Source organism: Mustela nigripes, chromosome 4 (assembly GCF_022355385.1).
Source record: "Mustela nigripes isolate SB6536 chromosome 4, MUSNIG.SB6536, whole genome shotgun sequence".
NCBI classification, from domain to species: Eukaryota; Metazoa; Chordata; class Mammalia; order Carnivora; family Mustelidae; genus Mustela; species Mustela nigripes.
Window position 1 is genome coordinate 2452342 of NC_081560.1, and position 24703 is coordinate 2477044.

The window sequence follows — 24703 nt, forward strand, 5'->3', positions numbered from 1 at the left end:
CTTTTTTTTTTAATTCTGAAAACAATTCTCATTTTGATGTGGGAAAGTACCGTGGGGCACTGAACCACCGCACCGTTTTTCTTTCGGATCGGAACTCCGAGACCACAAGACGTCGGAGAACTAAGCTGGATTTTACACAACCCAGAGCCTAAATGCAACCTCTTCTCTTGTCTGACAACGGAACACAAGAGAGGGCAGTCCTGACGTACCAGAATTCTCTGCACAACAAACTTGGCCGGGAGGCCACAGTGAGAAACAGCTCCAACGCCGCACACTCGTGCTGTCAAGCAGGCACTTTCCCCCCGGATCTGCTCCCCGAAATTCTAAGTGCACGGAAGGCAGGGGCCACGCCTCGGTCTCCTGTGAGCAAAACTGGTGCCCCCAGTGCCTGGACATCAGTACAGAAGTGCTGAACTGCTGACTCTACAAGGGAAAAGGACCCACATACCATCAACCGGTCACCTTTTCTTACTGAGACCAGGAGAAATAATAAAACGCTCTAACCAGGGAATAACCAGGTACATTTTTAAAAGATCTTGGCTTCATCTTTAAGAATCATTTTAAATGTATAGCACCCCACTTTCAGATAGTATACAAACGCACCAGTAAACGAGAAGAGAACTTGTCCACACCAGTGAAGGATTTATTACCAAAATAAACCATTACCATTATCAAAAGAACAAGCAGCCATGAGGCCTTTTACATGATTCTAGGTACCAAAATGACAAACATTTTTTCATTACTGTATTATCTACTGAAGTGTCAGAAAACATTCAAAACCAATCAAATCTTAAAAATAACTACTGAGATAAACACAATTATGATCAGAAATAAATATTCTAAGGTTCCACTAAACAATCTCTTTCAAAATTACTCTCATTCGTTATATATGTATGACCCATGGCCAAAATTAAGATTTTGGAATTTTTTCTCAAAAGCAAGCTTCTTCTGAATAAAAACATTAAGAGATTAAAGGCAAAGCTACTCCCCTAACTCTGCATGCTCCACCCAGTCCCGGCAGCCCAGAGGACCGCACACCTCCTAGAACTGCAGGATCATGAAAACCCAAAGATTCTACCCATGGATATCACGTCCTTCCCACACAAATGTCATTAAGTGCTTATTTTAAAAACAAGTATCTTTTAATGATGAATCATTAAGACAGATGAGCAGCCTTCCACTAGTACCTTTTGCTTTCTTGACAGTTCAATTTTAAAAACAGCCACCTATCAAAACCACCTTTCTGAAACAGAAATCAGCCCCATCTTTGCTTCCTGATTACAGATAACAAATTATGTGTGACATTTCCAAAACTAACCTCCAATCTCTTTATTCATGTTTAGACAGTTCTCAGCTACAAAAAAGGATGAATGAACGGGACATCAATCACTCTGGAATATTAGCACCTGAAAGATGTCTTTAGCAGGTCAATAATCTTTTCACCTTGGAAGGACTTTATCAGATCTTGTCTAAAGCCTGGATAAAAGCCCTGCATTAAGTACTTCTAACAACTGACAGTGTATCTCCACCACACAAAGCTGTTTTCTTCCTTAAGGTGCAGTCCTCAAGGTCAGACTCTGTGCAGCCTTCCAGACTGACAAAGGGGCATTACCTCCAGCCGAACAAGCTGTCAACACAAACTTTGTCACAGCTCAGATAAAGAAACTGGCAGACAGTGATAATAAGGTCTAATTTCCCTCCGTCCCGAGGGAGGGAAACAGATTTCAAATCAGTCTAGAAACCTCGGCCCAGGCAGCCATGCTATCTTCAGCCGCACAAAGGAGGGAGACTCACTGTGAACTCATCTAAAGGCTCATTGATCTCGATGTCCAACACTTCGTCGCTGTACAGCTGCGCCTCCTCGTGCTCCTCCACATACTGCATGTGGTCGTCCGGCAGCTCGGCGTCCTGGCCTTCGTACTGCCCTTCTTCTGCGTAGTCGTGAGCATACAGTTCGGAGCCGTCGGATTTGTGATAGACAAGTTCATCCTCTCCTTGTTCATACTCAGACTCCTGTTCTCCAGACTGGTCGTTGGTGTTGTCAGACAGTTCAAATGACGTGACCATGCCAGACGTGGTATTTAAACTAATTGTGACACCCTGAGAACTAAAGAGAACAAAAATACAAAGAAAGGTGCCAAGTGAGAATCAAGCCCAAAACTGAATCACTACCTCAATAACCGTGACCGGTGAAAAGTTGTTCCAGGACCTAGAAACCCACATTACTCCACTGGTGACCGACAGGAGAGCTCGGCGTGCCGTACTGAGCCCGCACCCCACGTTCCTGACGCAGACGGCACCCGCATGATCGTCTGCTGAGGGTCATCTGCCCGAAAGAATCAGATCGACCAGATGGGGAACCAAGTCTCACTGGCAAAACGCCAGGACTGGAACAAACAGACCGTATTGCACTCTAACTTCCAGGAAGAAAAGGGTGGTATCTGTTTTCCAAGATCCCAAAGCAAAAACGGGAATATTACTCTATAAATAGAACATCAGAAATCGAGTTTTAGTTTGTTCTTTTAAATCTATGATGCAAACTATAAACTCCTATTTTACAAAAATCAAAATATTAAAGCTGTGTGTGAAAATGCACTTCAATATTCAAATAAAATTTGTACAAATCACCAATTTCTAAAAAATTAGTTTATAATTTGAGTAAAATACCAAGGAGGGTTTTTTAAAACTGCAAAAAAAAAAATCTTATTCCACCCATGGAATCAGAACAGCTACATGCCAAACAGTAAACTGCAAGAAAACAACACTTACAGTGCAAAATTTTGCAAAAAAAACCTAAGTGCATACATATAAGTGAGGTATGTAATCCTAACAAGAAATCTCAATACATCACACAGACCTGAAGACATTACTTGGCGAAAAACTCCAAACTGTCACATTTCGAGGGCAAACTTAACTATTCAAAAAATCAAAATATAATAATGATATCAAAGAATGGAACTGGGACACTTAAATAACTGGGAGAAAAAACTAACTTAAAACCGTATCTCTATCCATAAAAGTTACTTTAAGTTAGAAAACCTGTTACAGATCTGTAGTTCAATAATAAATGGCATATATGTTTATTAACTTCACTTACAACTGAAGGACGTCTCTTTGAATTTTCGCAATAAAGCTTTCCTCATTAACACTGAAAAAATTACTCCACCTGCCCGAGGATACTAAATACCTCTTCCTCTAATAATGGAGCTTACTAGGTCAACAACAAAAAGACATTCACTGATCGCTGTGGACTGGATATCTGTATCCCCCAAAACTCATCCTGCTGACTCCATAACACACCTAGAGTGATGGTACCTGGAGGTGGGGCCTTTGGGAGATGATCAGAAAGGTCATAAAAAGCTGGAGTCCCACTGATGGGATCAGTGGCTTTACAGAGAGAGCCCCAGGAACTCCCTTAGCCTTCAACCCTGTGAAGACACAGCAAGAAGGCGCCACCTATGAACCAGAAAGTAGAAACTGACCATGCTGATGCCTTAACCTTGGACTTCCTAGCCTCCAGAAATGTGAGAAATGTATTTCTGTTATGAGCTACCCAGCTCATACTGTTTTGTTTAAACAGCCGAAAAAGACAAAAATAACTACATTCACTGAAACAATTACATTCACAGAGTCCACTAGAGTCCAAAGTACAGTCCAGGGTCATCTTGGTGGCTCAGCTGGTTAAGCAGCTGTCTTCAGGTCACCATCTCATGGGTCCTGGGATCCAGCCCCAAATCCAGCTCCCAACTCTGCAGGGAGTCTGCTTCTCCCTCTGCCTCTCCACCCCACCCCTCAGGTTCACACTCTCTCTTTCAAATAAATAAATCTTTAAAAAAAAAAATCTTTAAAAAAAATAAAGTACAATCCAAAGGAATTTCCAAAATGGCAACTGAGTAAACAGATTACAGATAAACAAAAACTGCTTAAAATAAAAAGCAACATCAAACTGCAGCCAATAGTAGTAAGAGCCTAAGGCCACCGCCCCCACCCGAATGAAGGAATTCTTTAAAGAAGAGCAGTAAAGAGGCACCTGCGTGGCTCAGTGGTTAGGTGTCTGCCTGCCTTCAGCTCAGGCCATGATCCCAGAATTCTGGGGTCAAGCCCCACATAGGGCTCCCTGTTCAGCGGTGAGCCTGCTTCTCCCTCTCCCACTCCCTCTACTGTGCTCCCTCTCTCACGGTCTCTGTCAAATGAATAAATAAAACCTTAAAAAAAAAAAAAAGAGCAGTACATACCTTTACTGAGTTTTCATAACCTGCAGTCAAGAGAACTTACAGAGGTCACCAAACACAAGACCAATACCTATTTACACAAAATACATATGGCTTCCACATAAGAGAGGTATATTAATATCCTGTTTAAAATAAAATCATGTTGAAGATACAATATCACATTATCAATTATACTCCATTATAATTATAAATTCCAGTTACTAACAATTTAGTTAAACAAAGAAAATTTTTAATGAGCTAATAATGAATACCTGAAATTTTCTTCATCGTCATTATCGCTCTGTAAGAGGTCGTCATTCAGCTCTTCGTCTGACAAATCTGACTGGTTCTGATCAAAGTAAGAAATCTAATTAATGCATGCCACTTCCACAAAGAGACCTGTTACAAATGTGCAAAATCCCATGGACTATACTGTTTCCAGCCCTATTATTAGAGCATGTGCCATTCCGTGAGCTACCTCACTTGGATACCACCAGCCGACAACTGGGAAACCCCACGTACGGTTTACCTGTGATCGCACACAAACGTTCAGATGCAGAGTCAAGTCGGTATGGAAGCAACAGGCCTAATGATCACATTTATTCTAAATCTAACAAAAAAGGAAAAAGGAAGAGTCCCTTGGCAGTATCCTACAAATATTTTTCCCTATCGTTCACACGGAAAAGAACGGTATCCATAAGATTTGACTAAATTTGATTTTACTCACATGTTGAATTTAAGAAACAGAGTAAGAAGAATGAAAAAGTAAGAGACAAATCAAGAAACAGACTCTTCACTACAGAGAACAAACGGACACCGGAGGGGGACAGGGCGGGGAAGGGGGAGACAGGTGACGGGGACTGAGGAGGGCGCGTCCTGTGATGAGCACTGGGTGGTGCAAGGAAGTGACGGACCACCACACGGTGCACCGGAGACTAACATTACACTGTATGTTAACTCACAGGAATTGAAATAAAAACTTTAAAAAAAATTTTACTAATTTTAACACTGAAACCTTAAAAAAAAAACAGAATTTTAGAAATAAGCAGATTTTAGGAGCACCTGAGTGCCTCAGTTAGTTAAGCCTCTGCCTTTGACTTGCGTCATGATCCCAGGGTCCTGGGGACTGAGCAAGGAGTTGGGCTCCCTGCTCAATGGGGAATCTGCTTCGCCCTCTGCCCCCTGCCCTTCCTTCCCACTCATGCGCTTGTCTCTCAAATAAAGAGACAAATAGAATCTTAAAAAAAGGATAAAGTAGATCTTAAATAGCCAGATTACCAGACTGATAGGTAAGGGATGGCAACAGAGCTTCGGTCTGTCAACAGAGATGACCCGCGGAGGCAAACATGCCTGGCTCAGGGCCTCACCCCTGCGCTCGACAGGCCTGTGCATTCATCCCACCAGCAGGCGGAGGAAGCCTAGTGTTTCTGTCACTGCTCAACTTCCTAGAGTTCCAGGTTTTGTTAAGTTGAACACAGCCCAGCGTTGCACACTTACACGGGTGTGCTTCACACTCTGCTCCCATATTCAAATTACTTTCAGATTATACATAAAGTACCACACCCTCTAAAAGAGGCCCCCTGAATGCCCTCATATTAGGAAAAAGGTAAAGATAGAAAAAGGAAAGAGAGACTTGATTTCTACTTAAAAATAAAGCAAAAGGGGCGCCTGGGTGGCTCAGTGGGTTAAAGCCTCCGCCTTTGACTCAGGTCATGATGTCAGGGTCCTGGGATCGAGCCCCGCATCAGGTCATGATCCCAGCATCCTGCGATCGAGCCCCGCATCCCTCCAGCTCTCTGCTCAGCAGGAAGCCTGCTTCCCCCTCTCTCTGCCTGCCTCTCTGCCTATTTTGTGATCTCTGTCTGTCAAATAAATAAATAAAATCTTAAAAAAATATATGAAAAAAAGAATATAAAGAAATATATATGGCAAAATGTCATGAGGGCTTATATCTGTTTATTCCTTCATCATTTCTTTTACACCTATCTATTTGAGCTCTTCGATTCCTACAAGGTATAGCGTTAGGAAAGAAGAGGGGAGGAAAGGAGAGAGGAGCACACACGGTTCCCAGCCAGACAAACTTCCCAACTGACCGAAGTGGCTGCGGGCGCTCGCGCCGAGAGAGCCTCTCACGCTCCTGTTCCATGGGAAAGGAGGCCAGTCACACCGATCAATAGTCCGGGAAGAGAAAGTGAGATGACTTTCCCAGAAGAGTCAGCATTACTGTCCAAACCAAACTGTGCTTTTCCATCTTTACTGGTAAGAGACCCGACCAAAGCTTTCACAGGATGGGGACAAATGTTCACCAAAAGGAATTATTAGGGCTGGTGGGTCACCCTGACAGAGATATGGGGCAAAAACTATGCTGCCCCAGGCTCACCCGAGGATAGAAATCCAACTTAGGTAAAAATATCTCACCACATTTAAACATTTTAACATCTAATGGTATTCTTCACTGAAGTATCTTAAAAAATCACAAAGGGGAAAAACCATGTTCATATTAGGGCAGTGAACTCCCAAGTTCAGTGACAGCACTTCAAAGATGTGCAAAGTAATTAGCACTGAGTCTCAAAGAAAACAGCAGCACTTTCCCAGGACCGTGACCTTGGAAGGACTAGCCCTGCACCCAAATCACACGAAACATGCAGGGCACCCGGAGGCCAGAGAGTGAGCCCCTCAAACAAGGGAAGGCTAAGGGACCATCTCACAGGTTTTCCACTTTCAGCATTTTGACATTTCCTCATGAGACCAAGTGGATCTACAGGGAACTCCACTAATTTTTTCTTTTTTTAAAGATTTTATTTATTTGACAGACACAGATCACAAGTAGTCAGAGAGGCAGGCAGGGAGAGAGGGGGAAGCAGGCTCCTTGTCCATCAGAGAGCCCGATGCGGGGCTCAATCCCAGGACCCTGAGACCATGACCTGAGCCGAAGGCAGAGGCTTAACCCACTGAGCCACCCAGGCGCCCCTCCACTAATTCTTACTGAGAGTTATAGGTGATGAGAGCCCCTTAGAGGAGGAAAGGCTGAGGCAGGCTGAAGCCAGATCAACTGGGGGCCAGGGACGCAGTAAGAAACAGGACAGAGAAAGTGACCTCAAAAGTATCCTATTATAGATTCATGTATCAGTGAAAGAGCTAATAATGCAACACACTAAGTTACAAGAAAATGGCAACACTGGTCCTTCTCCTACTAAAAGATCTCCATTAGCTTTATTATGATATTAAAAGGAAAATATAACCAGAGCTAATAAATCAGGCAAATAATGAGACCTTATCACCCACAGTAACTGTGGACAGTCAAAAAAAGACCACAATCTTAAGACTTTAAAAAACTAAACATAAAAAACTTACCATATTTAGTAAGAACAGCAAATGTTTTTAAACTGTTAATAAATAAAATAAAAATTCACTATTTCACTTTAATCTCTGGATTTGTGTTTCTATTTTTAATGTATGTTTTATAATGCTATTGGTAAAGTAATATAAACATACATATACATTATATATAGACATTATATATAGATACACACGTATCAGAGTTAATTACTGAGAAATTTTGTTTGATCAAAAAGGTTCAGAAAAACCTGCATTAGGTTTTAGACTTTTATTCTCATTTGTGTCACATTTGAGTACAGCTATCATTGAGCTTGTCCAAAGTTTCAAAAAAGGAATGCAAACTATTAGTCTCCAAATGCTAGTTTTCTTGCAAGTGAGTGGGGGTTCTATGTTGCTGCTTTCACATACTCAATACCTCCTAGAGTGCCTCCGACTGAGTGAGAGCAAAAATATTTGCATGAAAGGACCGACCACTTGAGGTAGAAGTTACTGTTACGGGGCGCCTGGGTAAGCCTCTGCCTTCAGCTCAGGTCATGATCTCAGGGTCCTGGGATCGAGTCCCGCATCGGGCTCTCTGCTCAGCAGGGAGCCTGCTTCCCCCTCTCTCTCTGCCTGCCTCTCTGCCTACTTGTGATCTCTCTCTGTCTATCAAATAAACTGATAAAAATCTTTAAAAAAAAAAAAAATAAGAAGTTACTGTTACAAAGAGACTAAAGAGAAAGGAACCTGTATATTTAAAAGATGATTCAATTCCCAACACTGTAATCTGCACCCAACCTTCCAGTCAGTACCACATCGCACTCATGAGATGTATTCCTGGATGTTGAGTACAATGAAGCAGCTGGAGGCCGGTTTCAGGAAGACCTCGATTTCTTACCTTTTTGCCAGACAACAAATCTTCTCCAAGTAAGTCATCTTCAAGTTCGCTGGGGAGAAAGAAAAAAAGGCCAATGCATTATTCCTACAACGCTGGAAAGTCTGCAGATCACTGGGAAATCTCGGGACTTCAGGATGTGGGTACTTTCCTGCTTAGTTTGCTATGCTTCCCTTGTTCTTTATTAATCCTGAGAACATTTTCAAACGTATAGGGAACCTGTGGTCTTTTAAGTGTGGGAGGCTCTCCTAGAGGAGATGGCTCTCACTAGACTTCTGATCTCGGTTTTTCACGTAATAGGAGATCTCTATTTCTTGGACCTGTTCAGTAATCAGTCAAAGAAGGAACTCCAATAGGTGCTTTCTCCTGCCTTGAAAAACCTATCCACCGTCATTAACTAGGAAAATTAAAACCAAAACCAGAGACCATCTGACACTCATCAAATGGCAAAACTGGAAAAGATGAAGAAGAAAAAAAAAAAACAAAACACCAAAAACCAAGGCTGATGAGAGCATACAAGTAAATCATCGTGACTAACAGAATTATCTTTGTAAAACATGGCAAGTCCTTCAGCAGTCTGAAATTGTTTTGTCAGCATGGTTATGTTCTGAAGTGATCAGGAGTACATCATGTCACAATTAAACTCGAAACCCTTACCAGATCAAAAAGCTAAAGAAATCCCCCACTGTATGTATGGGGCGGGGGTTGATGAGGATAGCTACTGCTGAATTATATTCTTAGCGCTGGGGAACCCAGTGTCTTAGGAACAAATGCCTTTTAAGGACATCTAGAAGGAGAAAACAATCAGACTAGGCTTACAGGTGCAAATGTACCACGATTCTTATTAGGGCTATTAATTTTTTTTATAAGCACTCTGGTTACAAATTTCTGTAGGTTTGGGGCACAACTTCATCCAAAAACCATGTGCACTCATAGTATGCTACTTTGCAGAATACCAGAATACACAGGAATGCCTCCTGGACTTGGAACAGAAATGCCTGTTTCTACACACTGCCTTTTAGAACCAGAAATAACTCAACACATCTTTTCATTCCTGCACTGAACACCTTTTTGTTAACTTGTTACTCTCTATAGATCCGCTACCTTCATTTTATAAAGAAAACAAGGATAAGAGATTAAATAACTGTCCGAAGTCACGCAGCAGGGACAGACCGAGGACACGAAGTTACCCGTGGGGAAAATCTTCCACACACCGGTATGAATAAGACGACGACGGGCAGAGAATAACACGCACTTCCTCCAGCATTTCCAATAATCCCCTTTATCACTTTCAGATACAATGGCTGCATCTTCAGTGTTAAAATCATCTTCTGTGAGTGAGGGAAAAAGGACCTAGTCACCATACTGACAGGAACCCCATTTGAGAACGGATTCTAGATGACCAGAGACACTCTCTCCTTTGAAGACAAGCACCCACGCCAGGCCATCAAAATAACTGAAAATGAAAGGCAACAGCATCCGCCCAGGGGATACGGACAACTCTTAAAACCAGAATACAAAAAGACCTTGGTAAAGATACAAGCAAAAATCTAGACACTTCTCTGTACTGTTTGCTAACAAGGGATGTATACAGAAGTAAAAAATCAGTCTTTGATGACCACTTATTTTTCCAAAACAAAAGCATTTTTAAAAAGAAGATAAAGGATCGCTAACGGTTCTAAGTGAACGGAGTATAGGGAGATTGAGAACAGCTGCTTCCGCGACTACCAAAGCCAACGGCAGGACGGGAGACAGGAGGGTTAAGTTAGGGCCACACAACCACAAGAGACATAAACTGCAGCTGGAAATCGTGCACACCCACTGAGCACATCATGTGCCAGGACCACTCTAAGTGCTTCACAGGTATCAGCTTTTTTGTTGGCGTGACAATCCCATCACGTACATATTGACATTATCTCCCATTTTTCAAAATGTGAAAACAAAGACACTGAGATGTTAAATACTTGGCTCAAGGTCCCCAAGCGAGGAAGCGGCAAAGTCAAAAGGTGAACCTTGAGTGGCTCTAGCTCCAGGTCCAAACCCTAACTACTAGGCCCAAACCCCACACGGAGAGCGAACGGCCGTCCCTACTGTCCTCACCTGCTGGACCCTTACAAAAGATGTGTGCAAAAGGAAAGAAAGTGATAAAATACAAAGCACTACCAAAATCACCCCAACTGTCCCCAAAACCAACGAGGGACTTGTGGGAGTGACCAGCCCGACCAGGCCCGCGCACAGAGCCGGGCCGCCGCGCCCCGCCGGTCAGGGCGGCCGAGGTGTGCGCGGAAAGCGGCGCAGCGCGGCACCACTGAGGGGCCTCGGGACTCAGCTGCGAGACCCCCTCAGGCCCTCGCCCGCCTCACGACGTGAGTGAGAACCACCGCCTGGCAGCCGTCCTTCAGGATTCGGGACAGCCGGCTCTCGGACAGCAAGGTCACGCTGACTAGCAAACAGGGGCGCCCGGACGGACCCGTTCAGGAAGCAAGTATGTTGTGCTCAGCCTCGGGGCTGCAGCCTGTCAAAACCGCAAGTGTGAGTGACAAGAGACCCTGTGCGCAGTCCGGGCCACCCTCCTCCGCTCGCGGCCCGCTCCGGTCCCCGGAAGCTTTCTCCGGGAAGACCCGAGCAGGCTCTCCTGGACTCTGCTTCTGGACGGCCTTGGCCCATGGGGTGACGCGACAGGAGAGAGACTCCCCCTCCCCCTTCCTGCACAGTCCAGTCCCCCCACTGCCGCCACTGCGACGCCCCCTGGGCTCCAGGACGCCCCTTCTTTGCCCCAGGCCCGCTGCTCCGCCCACCGCACCAGCTCCTCCTGCTTCCCTGACCCCGCCCTGCGCCGGCCCCGTCATGCCAGGACTTCGGCCAGAGCCCCGCGCAGGCCAGCTTTCTCCAGACATACACTGACACGAGCACATCCTCCAGAAAAGCCTAAGAACTTCAGGTGTCGGTGCAACAATGGCGCCAGCCTCTTCCAGATGCGCCACTGACGCGCCATCGCGGCGAGCGCTGTCAGAATGATTCCTGACTGCCGCTTCTCAGCGTTCAAATTTCTCCCTCGATCATCCAGTGTATGCAAGAGGCTGTTTAATGATTTTAAAATACAGAAGAACACATGATACAGCACCTCCACATGCAAACGCGCACTGAAGGTGTACGGAGAGAGGAAGCACGTGCTGGTGAGCAGCGCCGGGACAGCGGCCGTTCACACCAGGAAGGACAGGAAAAACCGGAGTCGGCCTCACCTCACCACCAAGCCCAGTTTCCACCAGCGCAGGAAGCCAACTCACTTCTTGACAACTGCAAATCCCTCTGACCAGACAGGAGAGCGGTTCAAATACTAATAAAAATAACAACCGCGATGCATCAAAATACACGTGCAGTATTTAAATCCGTTAGTTCGAAAGGATTCAAGAACAGGACTCCCCTTAGGAGGCGACTAAGGAACTGAGCCACTACTTTGAAAACTGGTGCACCGAAGTAAGGAATGGAGCCCGGTACTTCCGAGGAGCCCAGCAGCCTGCAGAAGGTCACTCGGGTCACCCCTCCTCCTGCCCATTTTCCAACCTACTCCCATCAACTTCTAGACCTGCTAACTCTCAGAAAAGCAGGAAACAAAAAGAACCCACTAACACTCCAGGGGACACAACCAGCAGAAGCAGAAACTCCACAAGACAAACCACTTTGTTTCTTCAAAAAGTTGCAGAGAACTAAAACACAGATGCATGAAAACCTACAGATGAAACAACGGTCGGAAAACCGACCTGTCAGATGCCACCGAGGATCTGCTGTGGACCGCACAGGCGGCACAGAGCACACAAGACCCACCCCACGCCGTGCTGTGCGTGCGACACACTGATACTTACAGGAGACCGGCAGTAATAAAACACTGACATTCAGGGAGTTTTTCAAAATATACCTCTATTATGGTTGTCTTTGTAAAGCCTTTATGTTTTAGAAATACAATCTGAAATATTTTCAGATGAACTTATGTCTGATATGAGGAGACTGACTTTGTACCAATAAATGTTGAAGCTGAATGATGCTACACTGTACTATTCTATTTTCACATTTTCTTGAAATTCTCAGTAAGTTGAAAATCAATCAATTTAATCAAGTTCAGGCAAATTATGTATCTTAACTATAAAAAGTAAATAAAAACACTTCACAATTTTCACAGGAACATACAAAACATCCCAGAACACAGGGTAGGGACGAATTTCATAAGGACAGATAGTGGAAAGCACCTTCACCACACGCCTCTGTAAGTGATGCCTTCGGAAAGGCCACAGCCTTGGTGACAAGAGTCCTGACCAAATACACAACTGAGATCTAGTTCTGCAGAGACACCTGCAAATCCGTGCCGAGCCTGTCCTCTTCAAAAATGTCAAAGTCATAAGAGACAAGGATACATAATTCTTCCAGATGAACAAAACGCACTCCATGATCCCGAACTGAAACGTGAACCAGAAAAAAAGAAACTCATTTTTGGCTATAGCACACTTTCAGGAAAACCGTCAAAACTTGAATAACCACTGTACAATAAAAAACACAATTCTATGTTTGTTAACTTCACAATTGTGGAACACTCCTGGGGCTAAGTAAGTGAATGCCCCTGTTCTTGGGAAGCACACCAGAAACACTACATACTGCGGCACACGGGAAGCACATGGCCCGATGCCCTCAGACCACTGTGCAGGGGCGGGGCAGGGGACACTGGCGAGCAGGTGTGCAGAGGACACAGAGGACAACGGACGAGGCGGGAGGCAACTGGGACTCTAGGGGCCCATGAGAATGTTTGTGTCACTCCTGAAACTTTCCTCCAAGTCTGAAAATGATTCCAAAGTACACTGTGTTTGTTCATACTTTAATTAAAAAATAATAAATGCCATACAGGGAAAGATCATACATTTGATTGTATTATTTTTAAAAAATCCACCTCAAGGCTATTGTTTCAAGGACACACGGCACAGACTGGGAGGAGAGCTCTCCAAGTACAAAAGTTTATACCGCAGAAAGTATGAAGAGCCCCTAAAACCAATGAGGAAAAGACAAACAACCATAAGAAAAATACACGTAGATACGAATAGACAATTGACAGAAGAGAAAATTCAAATGGTGAATGACTAGTAAAATATATTTTTTATTCAGCTCCCCATCAAAATCTCCGAAACAAAATTACTCATCAGTACTTGCAGTAGGGCCATTTCTCTTATGTAGATTTTGTTGTGCGCTTTAAGTGATTCCTTACAGACTGCCTTCAAGCCACTGAAGAATAACCACGTCATGTAGGCGCTAAGTTTTTAATGCATATAGTTTTTAATGTATTCTTTTTTTTTAAAGTATTTTATTTATTTATATGACAGAGAGAGAGAGAGAGAGAGAGATCACAAGTAGGCAGAGAGGCAGGCAGAAAAAGAAGGGGAAGCAGGCTCCCTGCTGAGCAGAGAGCCCGATGCAGGGCTTGATCCCAGGACCCTGAGATCATGGCCTGAGCTGAAGGCAGAGGTTTAACCCACTGAGCCACCCAGGTGCCCCAAGTATTCTTTTTTTAATGGCATTCCTTTTTTTATTAACATACAATGTATTATTTGTTTCAGGAGTACAGGGTTGTGGTTCACCAGTCTGATACAATTCATAGCACTCACCACATGACATACCCCCCTCCGCCCCTGCAATGTCCATCACCCAGCACCCTCTCATCCCCCCCCAAGGCCCTCCACTCCAGCAATGCTCAGTTAGTTGCCTGCGGTTAAAAGTCTCCTATGGTTTGTCTCCCTCGCTGGCTTCGTCTTGTTTCATTTTTCTCTCCCTTCCTCTATGATCTCCTGTCTTGTTTCTCAAATTCCTCTTATCAGTGATATCATATAACTGTTTTTCTCTGATTGACTTACTTTGCTTAGCATGATAACCTCCAGTTCCATCCACGTTGTTGCAAATGACAAGATTCCACTTTTTTGATAGTAGTGTTCCATGATATATCTATATACCACTTCTTCATCCATTCATCTGTCGATGGACATCTGGGTTCTTTCCATAGTTTCGCTACTGTGGACACTACTGCTATAAACATTGGGGTGCATGTGCCCCTCTGAATCACGACAATTGTATCTTTGGAGTAAATATCCAGAAGTGCCATTGCTGGACCCTAGGGTAGTTCTATTTTCAACTTTTTGAGGAACCTCCATACTGTTTTCCAGAATGGCTATAGCAGCTTGCCTTCCCACCAACAGTGTAGGAAGGCTCCCCTTTCTCCTCATCCTCGCCAACATCTGTTGTTTCCTGACTGGTTAATTTTGGCCATTCTGACTGGTGTTGAGGGTGTATCTCACTGAGGGTTTGATTTGTATTTCCCTGATGCCAAGTGATATTGACCACCTTTTCATGGGTCTGTTGGCCACTTGGATGTCTTCTTTGAATAAATGTCTATTCATGTCTCCTGCCCATTTCTTGACTGAATTATTCTGTGGGTATTGAGTTTGATTACGTTTTTTACAGATTTTGGATACTAGCCTTAGATATGTCATTTGGAAATATCTTGTCTCATTCCATTGGTTGTCTCTGGTTTTGTTGACTGTTTCCTTTGCTGTGCAAAATCATTTTATCTTGATGAAGTCCCAACAGTTCATTTTTGCCTTCTCCCCCTTGCCTTTGGAGAGGTGTCTAGGAAGAAGTTGCTGCGACCAAGACTGAAGAGGTTGCTGCCTGTGTTCTCCTCAAGAATTTTGACGGATTCGTGTCTCACACTGAGGTCTTCTATCCATTTTGAGTCTATTTGTGTCTGTGGTATAAGGAAATGGTTCGGTTTCATTCTTCTGCATATGGCTGTCCAATTTTTCCAGTACCATTTGTTGAAGAGACTGTGTTTTTTCCACTGGACATTCAAGCTTTGTCAAAGATTTGTTGGCCATAGAGTTGAGGATCCATTTCTGGGCTCTCTATTCTGTTACACTGATCTATGTGTCCATTTTTGTGCCGCTACCATACTGTCTTGATGATCACAGCTTTGTAACAGAGCTTGAAGTTCAGAATTGTGATGCCACCATCTTTGGTTTTCTTTTTCAACATTCCTCTGGTTATTCAGCGTCTTTTCTCATTCCATACAAATTTTAGGATTATCTGTTCTATCTCATTGAAAAAAGTTGATGGTATTTTGATAGGGATTGCATTAAATGTGTAGATCGCTCTAAGTAGCATAGACATTTTCACAATATTTGTTCTTCCAATCCATGAGCATGGAGCTTTTCCCATTTTGGCGGGGGGGGGGGGTCCTTCCTCAATTTCTTTCATGAGTACTCTATAGTTTTCTTAGTACAGATCCTTTGCCTCTATGGGTAGGTTTATTCCTAGGTATCTTATGCTTTTGGGTACAACTGTAAATGGGATTGACTCCTTAAATTTCTTTTTCCTCTGTCTTGTATAGAAATGCAACTGATTTCTGTGCATTCACTTTATATCCTGACACCTTACTGAATTCCTTAATGAGTTTTAGTAGTTTTGGGTTTTCCACATAAAGTATCATATCATCAGCGAAAAGTGCGAGTTTGACTTCTTTGCCGATCTGGATGCCCTGTTTCTTTTTGTTGTCTGACTGCTGAGACTTCTAGTATTATGTTGCACGGCAGTGGTGATAGTGGACAGCCCTGCTGTGTTCCTGACCTTAGGCGGAAAAGCACACTCAGTTCTTCCCCACTGAGAATGATATTCGCTGTGGGTTTTTCATAGATGGCTTTGATGATATTAAGGTTTGTATCCTCTATCCCTACATTGTGAAGAGTTTTGATCAAGAAAGGATGCTGTACTTTGTCATATGCTTTTCTGCATCTATTGAGTGTATCATATGGTTCTTTCTTTTATTAATGTTATTGTAAATACACTGATTTGCAAATGCTAAACCAATCTTGCAGCCCAGGAAAAAATCCCACTTGGCCATGGTAAATAATCCTTTTAATGTACTGTTGGATCCCAATGGCTAGTAGTGAGAATTTCTGCATCTATGATCATCAGGGATATTGGTCTGTAACACTTTTTGGTGGGGTCTTTGTCTGGATTTGGGATCAACGTAATTCTGGCCTCATAAAATGAGTTTGGAAATTTTCCTTCCATTTCTACTTTTTTGGAACAGTTTCAGGAGAGTAAGTGTTAATACTTCTTTAAATGTTTGGCAGAATTCCCCCGAGAAGGCACTTGTTTGTTGGGCGACTTTTGATGACTGCTTCGATTTCCTTACTGGTTACAGGTCTGTTCAGGTTTTCTACTTCTTCCTGATTCAGTTTTGGTAGTTTATGTGTCTCTAGGAATGCATCCATTTCTTCCAGATTGTCAAATTTGCTGGCGTACAGTTGCTCATAATATGTTCTTATAATTCTTTGTATTTCTTTGGTGTTGGTTGTGATCGCTCCTCTTTCATTCATGATTTTATTAATTTGGGTCCTTTCTCTTTTCTCTTTAACAAGTCTGGCCAAACTTGTTACTAATTATTATTATTATTAGTTCTTTTAAAGAACCAGCTCCTACTAATTTCATTATTTGTTCTACTGATCTTTTGGTTTCTATTTCATTGATTTCTGCTCTGATCGTTATTCCACTTCTCCTGCTGGGTTCAGGCTTTCTTTGCTATTCTGTCTCCAGCTCCTTTAGGTGTAGGGTTAGGTTGTGTACTCAAGACCTTTCTTGTTTCTTGAGAAAGGCCTGTATTGCTATCTCTGGACCACCTTTGCTGTACCCCCAAAATTTTGAACAGCTGTGTTTTCATTTTCATTGGTTTCCACAGATATTTTAATTCTTCTTTGATTTCCTGGTTGACCCATACATTCTTTAGTAGGATGTTCTTTAGTCTCCATGTACTTGAGTTCTTTCCCATTTTTCTCTTGTGACTGAGTTCCAGCTTCAGAGCATTGTGGTCTGAAAATATGCAGGGAATAATCCCAATCTTTTGGTACTGGCCAAGACCTGATTTGTGACCCAGGATGTGATCTACTCTGGAGAATGTTCCAGGTGCACTAGAGAAGAATGTGTATTATGTTGCTTTGGGAACAATGTTCTGAATATATCTGTGATGTCCACCTGGTCCAGTGTGTCATTTAAAGCCTTTATTCCTTGTTGATCTTTTGCTTAAATGATCTGCCCATTTTGGTGAGGGGTGTGTTAAAGTCCCCTACTGTTATTGTAGCACTGTCAATGTGTTTCTTTGATTTTGTTATTAACTGGCTTATATAATTGGCTGCCCCCCATGTTAGGGGCATAGATATTTAAAACTGTTAGATCTTCTTGTTAGTTAAGACCCTTTAAGTATGATATAGTGTCCTTCCTCATCTATTACTATAGTCTTTGGTTTAAAATCTAATTTTTCTGATAGGAGGATTGCCACCCCAGCTTTCTTTTGATGTTCACTAGCATGGTAAATGGTTTTCCAACCCCTCACTTTAAATCTGGAGGTGTCTTTGGGTCTAAAATGAGTCTCTTGCAAACAGCGTATCGATGGGACTTGTTTTTTTAATCCAATCTGATACTCTGTGTCATCTGATTGGGGCATTTAGCCCATTTCCATTCAGGGTAACTATTGAAAGACATGGATTTACTGACATTGTATTGCCTGTAAGGTGACTATTACTGTGTACTGAGTTTGTTCCTTTCTGGTCTATGGTAGTTTTAGGCTCCCTCTTTGCTTAATAGACTCCTTTCAATTATTTCCTGTAGGGCTGGCTTAATGTTTGCAAATTCTTTTAGTTTTTGCTTCTCCTGGAAATTTTTTCTCTCTCCTTCTATCTTCAATGACAGCCTATCTGGATATAGTATTCTTGGCTGCATATATTTCTCAGTTAGTGCTCTGAATATATCATGCCAGTCCTTTCTGGCTTGCCAGATCTCTGGATAGTTCTGCTGCCAATCTAATAATAGATATTTCTACCGTTGCAGGTTACAGGCCTCTTGTCTGGAGCTGCTTTCAGGATTTTCTCTTTTTCTCTGAGACCTGAAAGCTCTACTATTAGATAACAGGGTGTTGACCTATTTTTACTAATTGGGGGGGGGGGGGGGTGAATGTTCTCTGTGCCTCCTGGATTTTGATGCCTGTTTCCTTCCTCAAATTAGGGAAGTTCTCTGCTATAATTTGCTCCAATATACCTTCTGTCCCTCTCTTTCTTCTTCTTTTGGGATCCCAATTATTCTACTCTTGTTTCATCTTATAGTATCCCTTATCCCTTCGATTCTCCCCTCATGATCTACTGGTAGTTTATCTCTTTTTTTCTCAGTTTCCTAACTCTCCATCATTTGGTCTTCTATATCACTAATTCTGTCTTCTACCTCATTTACCCTAGCAGTTAGAGCCTCCAATTTTTGATTGCACCCCATTAATAACCTTTTTGATTTCAACTTGGTTAGATTTTAGTTCTTTTATTTCTCCAGAAAGGGTTCTCTAGTATCTTCTATGCTTTTCTCAGGCCCAGCTAGTATGTTTATGATGATCATTCTGGGCTCTACTTCTGACATCTTACTAATGCCCATATTGATTAGGGCCCTGGCAGTCGGTACTACATCTTGTTCTTTGAGATGAGGTTTTCCATTTTGTCCAGAAAACAGATGAGTGAGAGAACAAAATGCTCAAAGGGTAACAACAACCCCAGAAAAATATACACTGAACAAATTAGAAGAGACCCAAAACTGGGGCAAAAGGAAGGGAGGGGGGGAGAATATGAACAGGCTGGTGAATAGAACAGAGGCACACACTAGATTTTGGTTGTATTTTGATCATTAGAAGAAACTGCATCCCACAAATTTAAAGAAAGAAAAACTTATATTACATGAAAAATAAGGTCAAATACAATGAAGGGATAGAGTATGACTGTAAAAAAGAAAATTTAAAAAGATTTTTAAAAAGGAATTGTAAAGGAAATGACATTGAACTTGTATCGAACTCAACTGCTTTGATTCAGCAAGCCACAACTGTTAAAAACAAGGATATCAGAAAATTTTTGGATGGTATCTATGTTTCTGAAAAAGGAACAGTTCAGCAGGCTGATGAGTAAGATCTGAGTTGTCCATCTGCAGAAACAGCGAGAAGCCGGATGATTTTTCAGACTTATTTGTGATATTTTAAAGATGCAATAAAAGCTATACTGATTTAAAAGAAAAAAAAAGGAATTGTAAGATGTCGGTTGAAAAAGGAAAGAAGAAAATTTCAAAAAAAAAGTAGAAAAAGAAAAAAAATAAAGAAAATTTTAAAAATTAACTTTGAAAGACTAAAGAATCATGGGGGAAAAGCCGTGAGTTCCATGCACTGTATTCCCCGAGCACCGCAATTGTGCAGTCCTCATTGATCAGTAAACTCGGTCTTGGCTGGATATTCTTGCTGATCTTCTGGGGGAGGGGCCTACTGCACTGATTCTCAAATATCTTTGCACGAGGGGGAACTGCACCACCCTTGCCAGGGGCCAGACTAAGTCATCTGCTCGGGTTCGCTTTCGGTAGCTTTTGTTCTCTGCAAGCTTTCTGTACAGCTTTCGAGGGCAGTAATGAACATGGTGGCCTCCCAATCTCCAGCCACAAAGGAGCTGAGAACTCAGGGCCCCACTCCTCAGTGAGCCCTCAGCGAAAAGCAGTCAATCACTCCCATCTCCCTGGTCTCCAGCCACACTCTGTGCTCACCCAGCCTGTGACTGAGCGTTTCTATCTCTGGCGCACGACCCCGTTTGGAGTCTCCAAACCCAGCAGATTCCTGCAGTGCACCCCTGTACCGCTCCCTCTGGGGGACGAAGGGGAGTCTCCCCAGATCTGCTGCTTGTTAGGTCCGTGCTCAAAGAGCAGCGGCCCGACTGCGCCTCGGATCATGGTTTAAGGTAACCCCGAGCTGAGAGGCCTCTCCTCAGCTCCATCTTCTGCAGCCTTGGGTGCTCTGCCACACTCAGGCCCTTAGGTCTTTCTGTGACCCCGACAGACCTAAGACCACACTGTCCCAGCAAGGGTTCCACCCCCCGCTTAGCCACTGGAGCAACGTCCCTCACCGGAGCAGACTTCTAAAATCTCCAAGCGCTCCACTGCTCCCCTTCTTGCTGGGTGCTGGCTGATGGGAGTTCCCTCCCCCGGCAGTCTATCTTCCGTATAGCATTTGGATTCACTTCTCAGCACCTCCTACCTTCCACAAAGTGGTCGCTTTTCTGTTCATAGAATCACTGCTATTCTTTTCTTCTATCTCCTGCTGAGTCTGTAGGTGTTCAGAATGGTTGGATAACTCGCTGAATTCCTGGGACCGGACGGAATTTGGATCACCCACCCCTCCACCACCTTGTTCCTCTCCTCCCAATGCAGAGGATTCGGTAAAACTCCTGGGGCATCTCAGTTTTCAAATGGCAATGAGGTAATTTTCTTTTTAGCTGCAGAAGGTCACTGTTTTTTATTCAGAACTATTTACCTCTATTATTAAATTTTCCGACTGCAACTACAAGGTAAATTTTTACATTTTCAACAAAGTATTTAAAATCTTAAGAAATATGTAGGAGTGCCTGGGTGGTGCAGTCGGTTAAGTGTCCAACTCTTGCCTTCCGCTAAGGTCGTGATCTCAGGGTCATGAGGTCAAGCCCTGTGTGGGGCCTGCCCTGAGCATGGAGTCTGCTGAAGATTCTCTCTCTCCTTCTTCCTCTGCCCCTCCCCCGAGCTCTCTAAAATAAATAAATCTTAAACAAAAGTGTAGAGAATAATCCTCATTTGAGAACCCCGCCACCTGGACTGTGTCCCACGTACTTCTGCCAGTACACATCCCTCTAACTCCTACTAGAGCGCCTCACCAGCAGTAATCACTCTTCAGAACTGACATTTATCACTACTGTGAATGTTTTAGCCCTTTACTGCATGTGTGTGTATTCCTAAAGACATTTCTAAGTTCACTAGTAATCAGAGAAATAAAAATTTAAATTATAGTGAGAGACTATTATACACATACAAAACTGGGAAAAATTCTAAAGTCCAGCCAAATATCAGGTGGGCCACAGAACAAAAGAACTCCAGCAATGACAGCTCTGGGGACCCATCAAATCAGTATCACCAATGCATAAAAACACAGAGACAGAAGGAACAACAGGGCCCTCCAGACAATACAGGCCTGGAACTGGAGCCTACCAGAAAGGCCTCACCTTCCTGGAAGACGTGCCCCTGCACTCACATCAGCGCAGCAGGGACAGGCCCACTTGGAAAAGAGCATCAGAGAGCCAATATACCGTCCTCGGGAAAGATCTCTGTGGAGCCGGGAGGCCTGGCTGGCTCAGTGTGTGGAGCAGCAACACCCGATCTTTGGGTTTTGAGTTTGAGCCCCACACTGGGTGTGGAGGTTACTTAGACATAAAATCTTAATTAAAAAAAAAGAAAAATCTCTGAGCGCCAAGCGGCAGAATGACAGGAATTGGCGCGAACTACAAGAACCAGTCATTCCGTACCTGTCCCAGTCCTCGTCGGCGGCTCTTCTTCTCCAAGATCGCTCTGCGCCAGGCTTATCAAACTGGTCAAAGTCATCATCTGTGAAAGAGAGATTGGCTGTAAGTCAGTCTTATTAAATTAAAACAGACACAGATGTTCTAACATTGATGGCCCTGACTTAACAATGGTTTAACTTGTGATTTTCAACTTTGCAATGCTGCAAAAGCAACATGCATTCAGTGAAAACCATATTTCAAATGACCAATGTGGGTCTTTTCCCCAGGCCAGCGATGTGCAGTACTGTTCTTTCTCACAATGCTGGGCAGGGAGCAGCAACAGTCGCAGCTCTCAGCAGGCAGGGACCATGAGGGTAAACAACCAATACACGAACCACTATCTGTACCCACACGACCAGTCTGTCACTTTTGGTACAATATATTCACACCATTCATACCAGCACAATATATTCAATACGTTACCAAACACAGCTAACACTTTATTATAAAACAGGCTTTGTGTTACATTACATGATTTTGCCCTAAAGAAGCCAGGCTGAGCTATAATATAATGTTAAGCAGGTTAGGTCCACACGTTTGAATTACAGCATTTTCAAGTTACGGCAAGCTTATCAGGATATAACTCGGTAAGATGAGGAAGATCTGTACTGAAACAACGTTTTTCTTATAAGAATTTCTGACGTAACATTTTAAAATGTTAAAGTTTCGGCTCTCTGCTCCTTCCTACTTGACAGACGGCCACTTCTGTGCAGTGCCGCTTGCACCCGAGACACAACAGTGAAGGTCTGCGTGTTCCAGGAGGAGGCCGCCCGCGGCATAGTCAATGGCACGATCAAGGCTGAGAACAAGAAACCTGTGTTCAGTGGAAAGCCCATCTCCATCTTCCAGGAACAAATTCCCACAACATCAGATGGGCTGATGCTGGAGCTGGGTAGGTTCTCAAGTCCTCTGGGGACACGGAGAAGGCCGGCGCTCACCTGAAGAATGGTGCCGAGAGGCTCATCTCTACCTCCTTTGCTGAAGCCCCCATGTTTGTGATGGACACAAATCATGAGAAGTACAACGACTCCCTCAAGACTGTCAGCAACGCCTCCTATGCCACCAGCTGCCTGGCCACTCGGGCCAAGACCATCTGTGACCATGGATGGCCCCTCTGGGAGGCTGTGGCGTAATGGCCGAGGGGCTGCCCAGAGCAGAGAGCATCATCCGTGCTTCCTCCGGCACCACCAAGGCTGCAGCCAAGGTCCTCCCTGAGCTAGCTGAGGGAGCAGCTCCCTGGCACGCCCCTGCATGTCTCCTCCCGCAGTGTGTCAGCCGTGGATCTGAACCACCGCCTGCAGAAAGCTGCCAGATATGACGACATCAAGAAGGTGGTGAAGCAGGCACTGGAAAGCCTGTCCCCTCAAGGGCACCCTGGGCTCCACTGAGGACCAGGTTGTCTCCTGCAGCTCTAACAGTGGCGTCCACTCTTCCACATTCAGTGCCAGGGCTGGCACTGTTCTCAATGACCACTTTGTCATGCTCCATTCCTAGTACAACAGTGAATTTGACCAGAGCAACTGAGCAGTGGACCTTACGGTCTACATAGCCTCCAAGGAAGAAGAGCCCCCTGGACCACTAGCCCTAGCAGGGCCACAAGAGGAAGAGAGAGGCCCTGCTGGAGTCCTTGCCCAACTCATCCCCCAACACGCTGAGACTCTCCTGCCCTCCACACAGTTTCCATCCCAAGCCCCTGATACAGGGGAGGGGCTTAGGGGGACCTACCTCATCATGTACCACTGTCAGTACACAGTACCGAAATGAATAAATGCAATACAGAAATTCCATATACAGCTATTACAAATGCTGGGACACCTGGGGGGCTCAGTCGGCTGAGCGTCTGACTCTTGGTTTCACCCCAGGGCATGATCTCAGGGTCGTGAGATGGAGCCCTGTATCTGGCTCCAGCTTGGGCATAGAGCCTGCTTAAGATTCTCACTCCCCCTCTGCCCCCCCACTGGTGTGCACTTGCACACACAGGCATGCTCTCCCCACCCCCTTCCAAAAAAAGTTTAAAAAAATCTAAGTAGGCTATTGAAAGCTACTGAACACTATTAGGCATGAAATACCACTAACAGACTGGACTTTTTTTTTTTTAAAAATCATAAATTTTAGTAAGATATTTTCCTTACGAATTAAGTTTTTCAAAATTTTTACTAAACTTACATGAAAGGGAAAAAAACTGCTTTACTAAATATTAAAGATACTTTTATAACATTTTCGTTATCTTTACATTTTTCCGAATTTACCACAGAAGACAAAGACCTTATGTAGGGAAAGTAGGGATACTAAAGAATTGATAAACAGAAAAAAAACACGAGTCGCATCTATAAAAGTTTTCTGTAGCTACAGGTAAAAGTGAAAAGAATGAAACTCTAACAGGTGAAAACTTAACGACATATTTTATGTAACCTAGCATATCCAAAATATTATAGCATGTAACCAATACGGAAAATATTAGTAAGACATTTTACATTTTTCCCATTTTACGTTTTTCCCATACTGTGTGTCTGTGTCATATACAGTACATCTCCTATCTCACTTTTAAAAATTGTATTGGGAAAAACAAGGAACTGGAATGAAAGATTTTCCTCTTGGATACACATTGGAGCCCAGAGGCTTGAGGAGAGGCGGCAGACAGACACCGCCCCAGAAGAATCTGCCTAGGAGAGTCAGAGGATAAAAACACCAATAATGCCCCAGGAATTTTCCCAGCCTAGGGCTAGAAACTAGCCAGTGTTCTTTATCTTTATGATTGAACTGTCTTTTGACAGTTGACTCTAACTTTCCTTCCAGTTATTTCTCTGCAGGATTCTCAC

At 43.6% G+C, this 24703-nt stretch overlaps 1 protein-coding gene across 9 annotated transcripts in view; it reads right to left on the reverse strand.

Annotated features, from left to right (window-relative positions):
• The window catches only part of RBM33 (RNA binding motif protein 33), a 132613-nt gene that overhangs the window by 89418 nt on the left and 18492 nt on the right, over positions 1 to 24703 (reverse strand). For all 9 annotated transcript variants that reach the window (XM_059396026.1, XM_059396025.1, XM_059396024.1 and 6 more), the window contains exons 2-5: positions 21849 to 21927; positions 8428 to 8476; positions 4484 to 4560; positions 1795 to 2107 (exon numbers count right to left, since the gene is read on the reverse strand). In XM_059396026.1, the coding sequence (XP_059252009.1) occupies positions 1795 to 2107; positions 4484 to 4560; positions 8428 to 8476; positions 21849 to 21927 (518 nt within the window). The remainder of the gene's footprint in view (positions 1 to 1794; positions 2108 to 4483; positions 4561 to 8427; positions 8477 to 21848; positions 21928 to 24703) is intronic.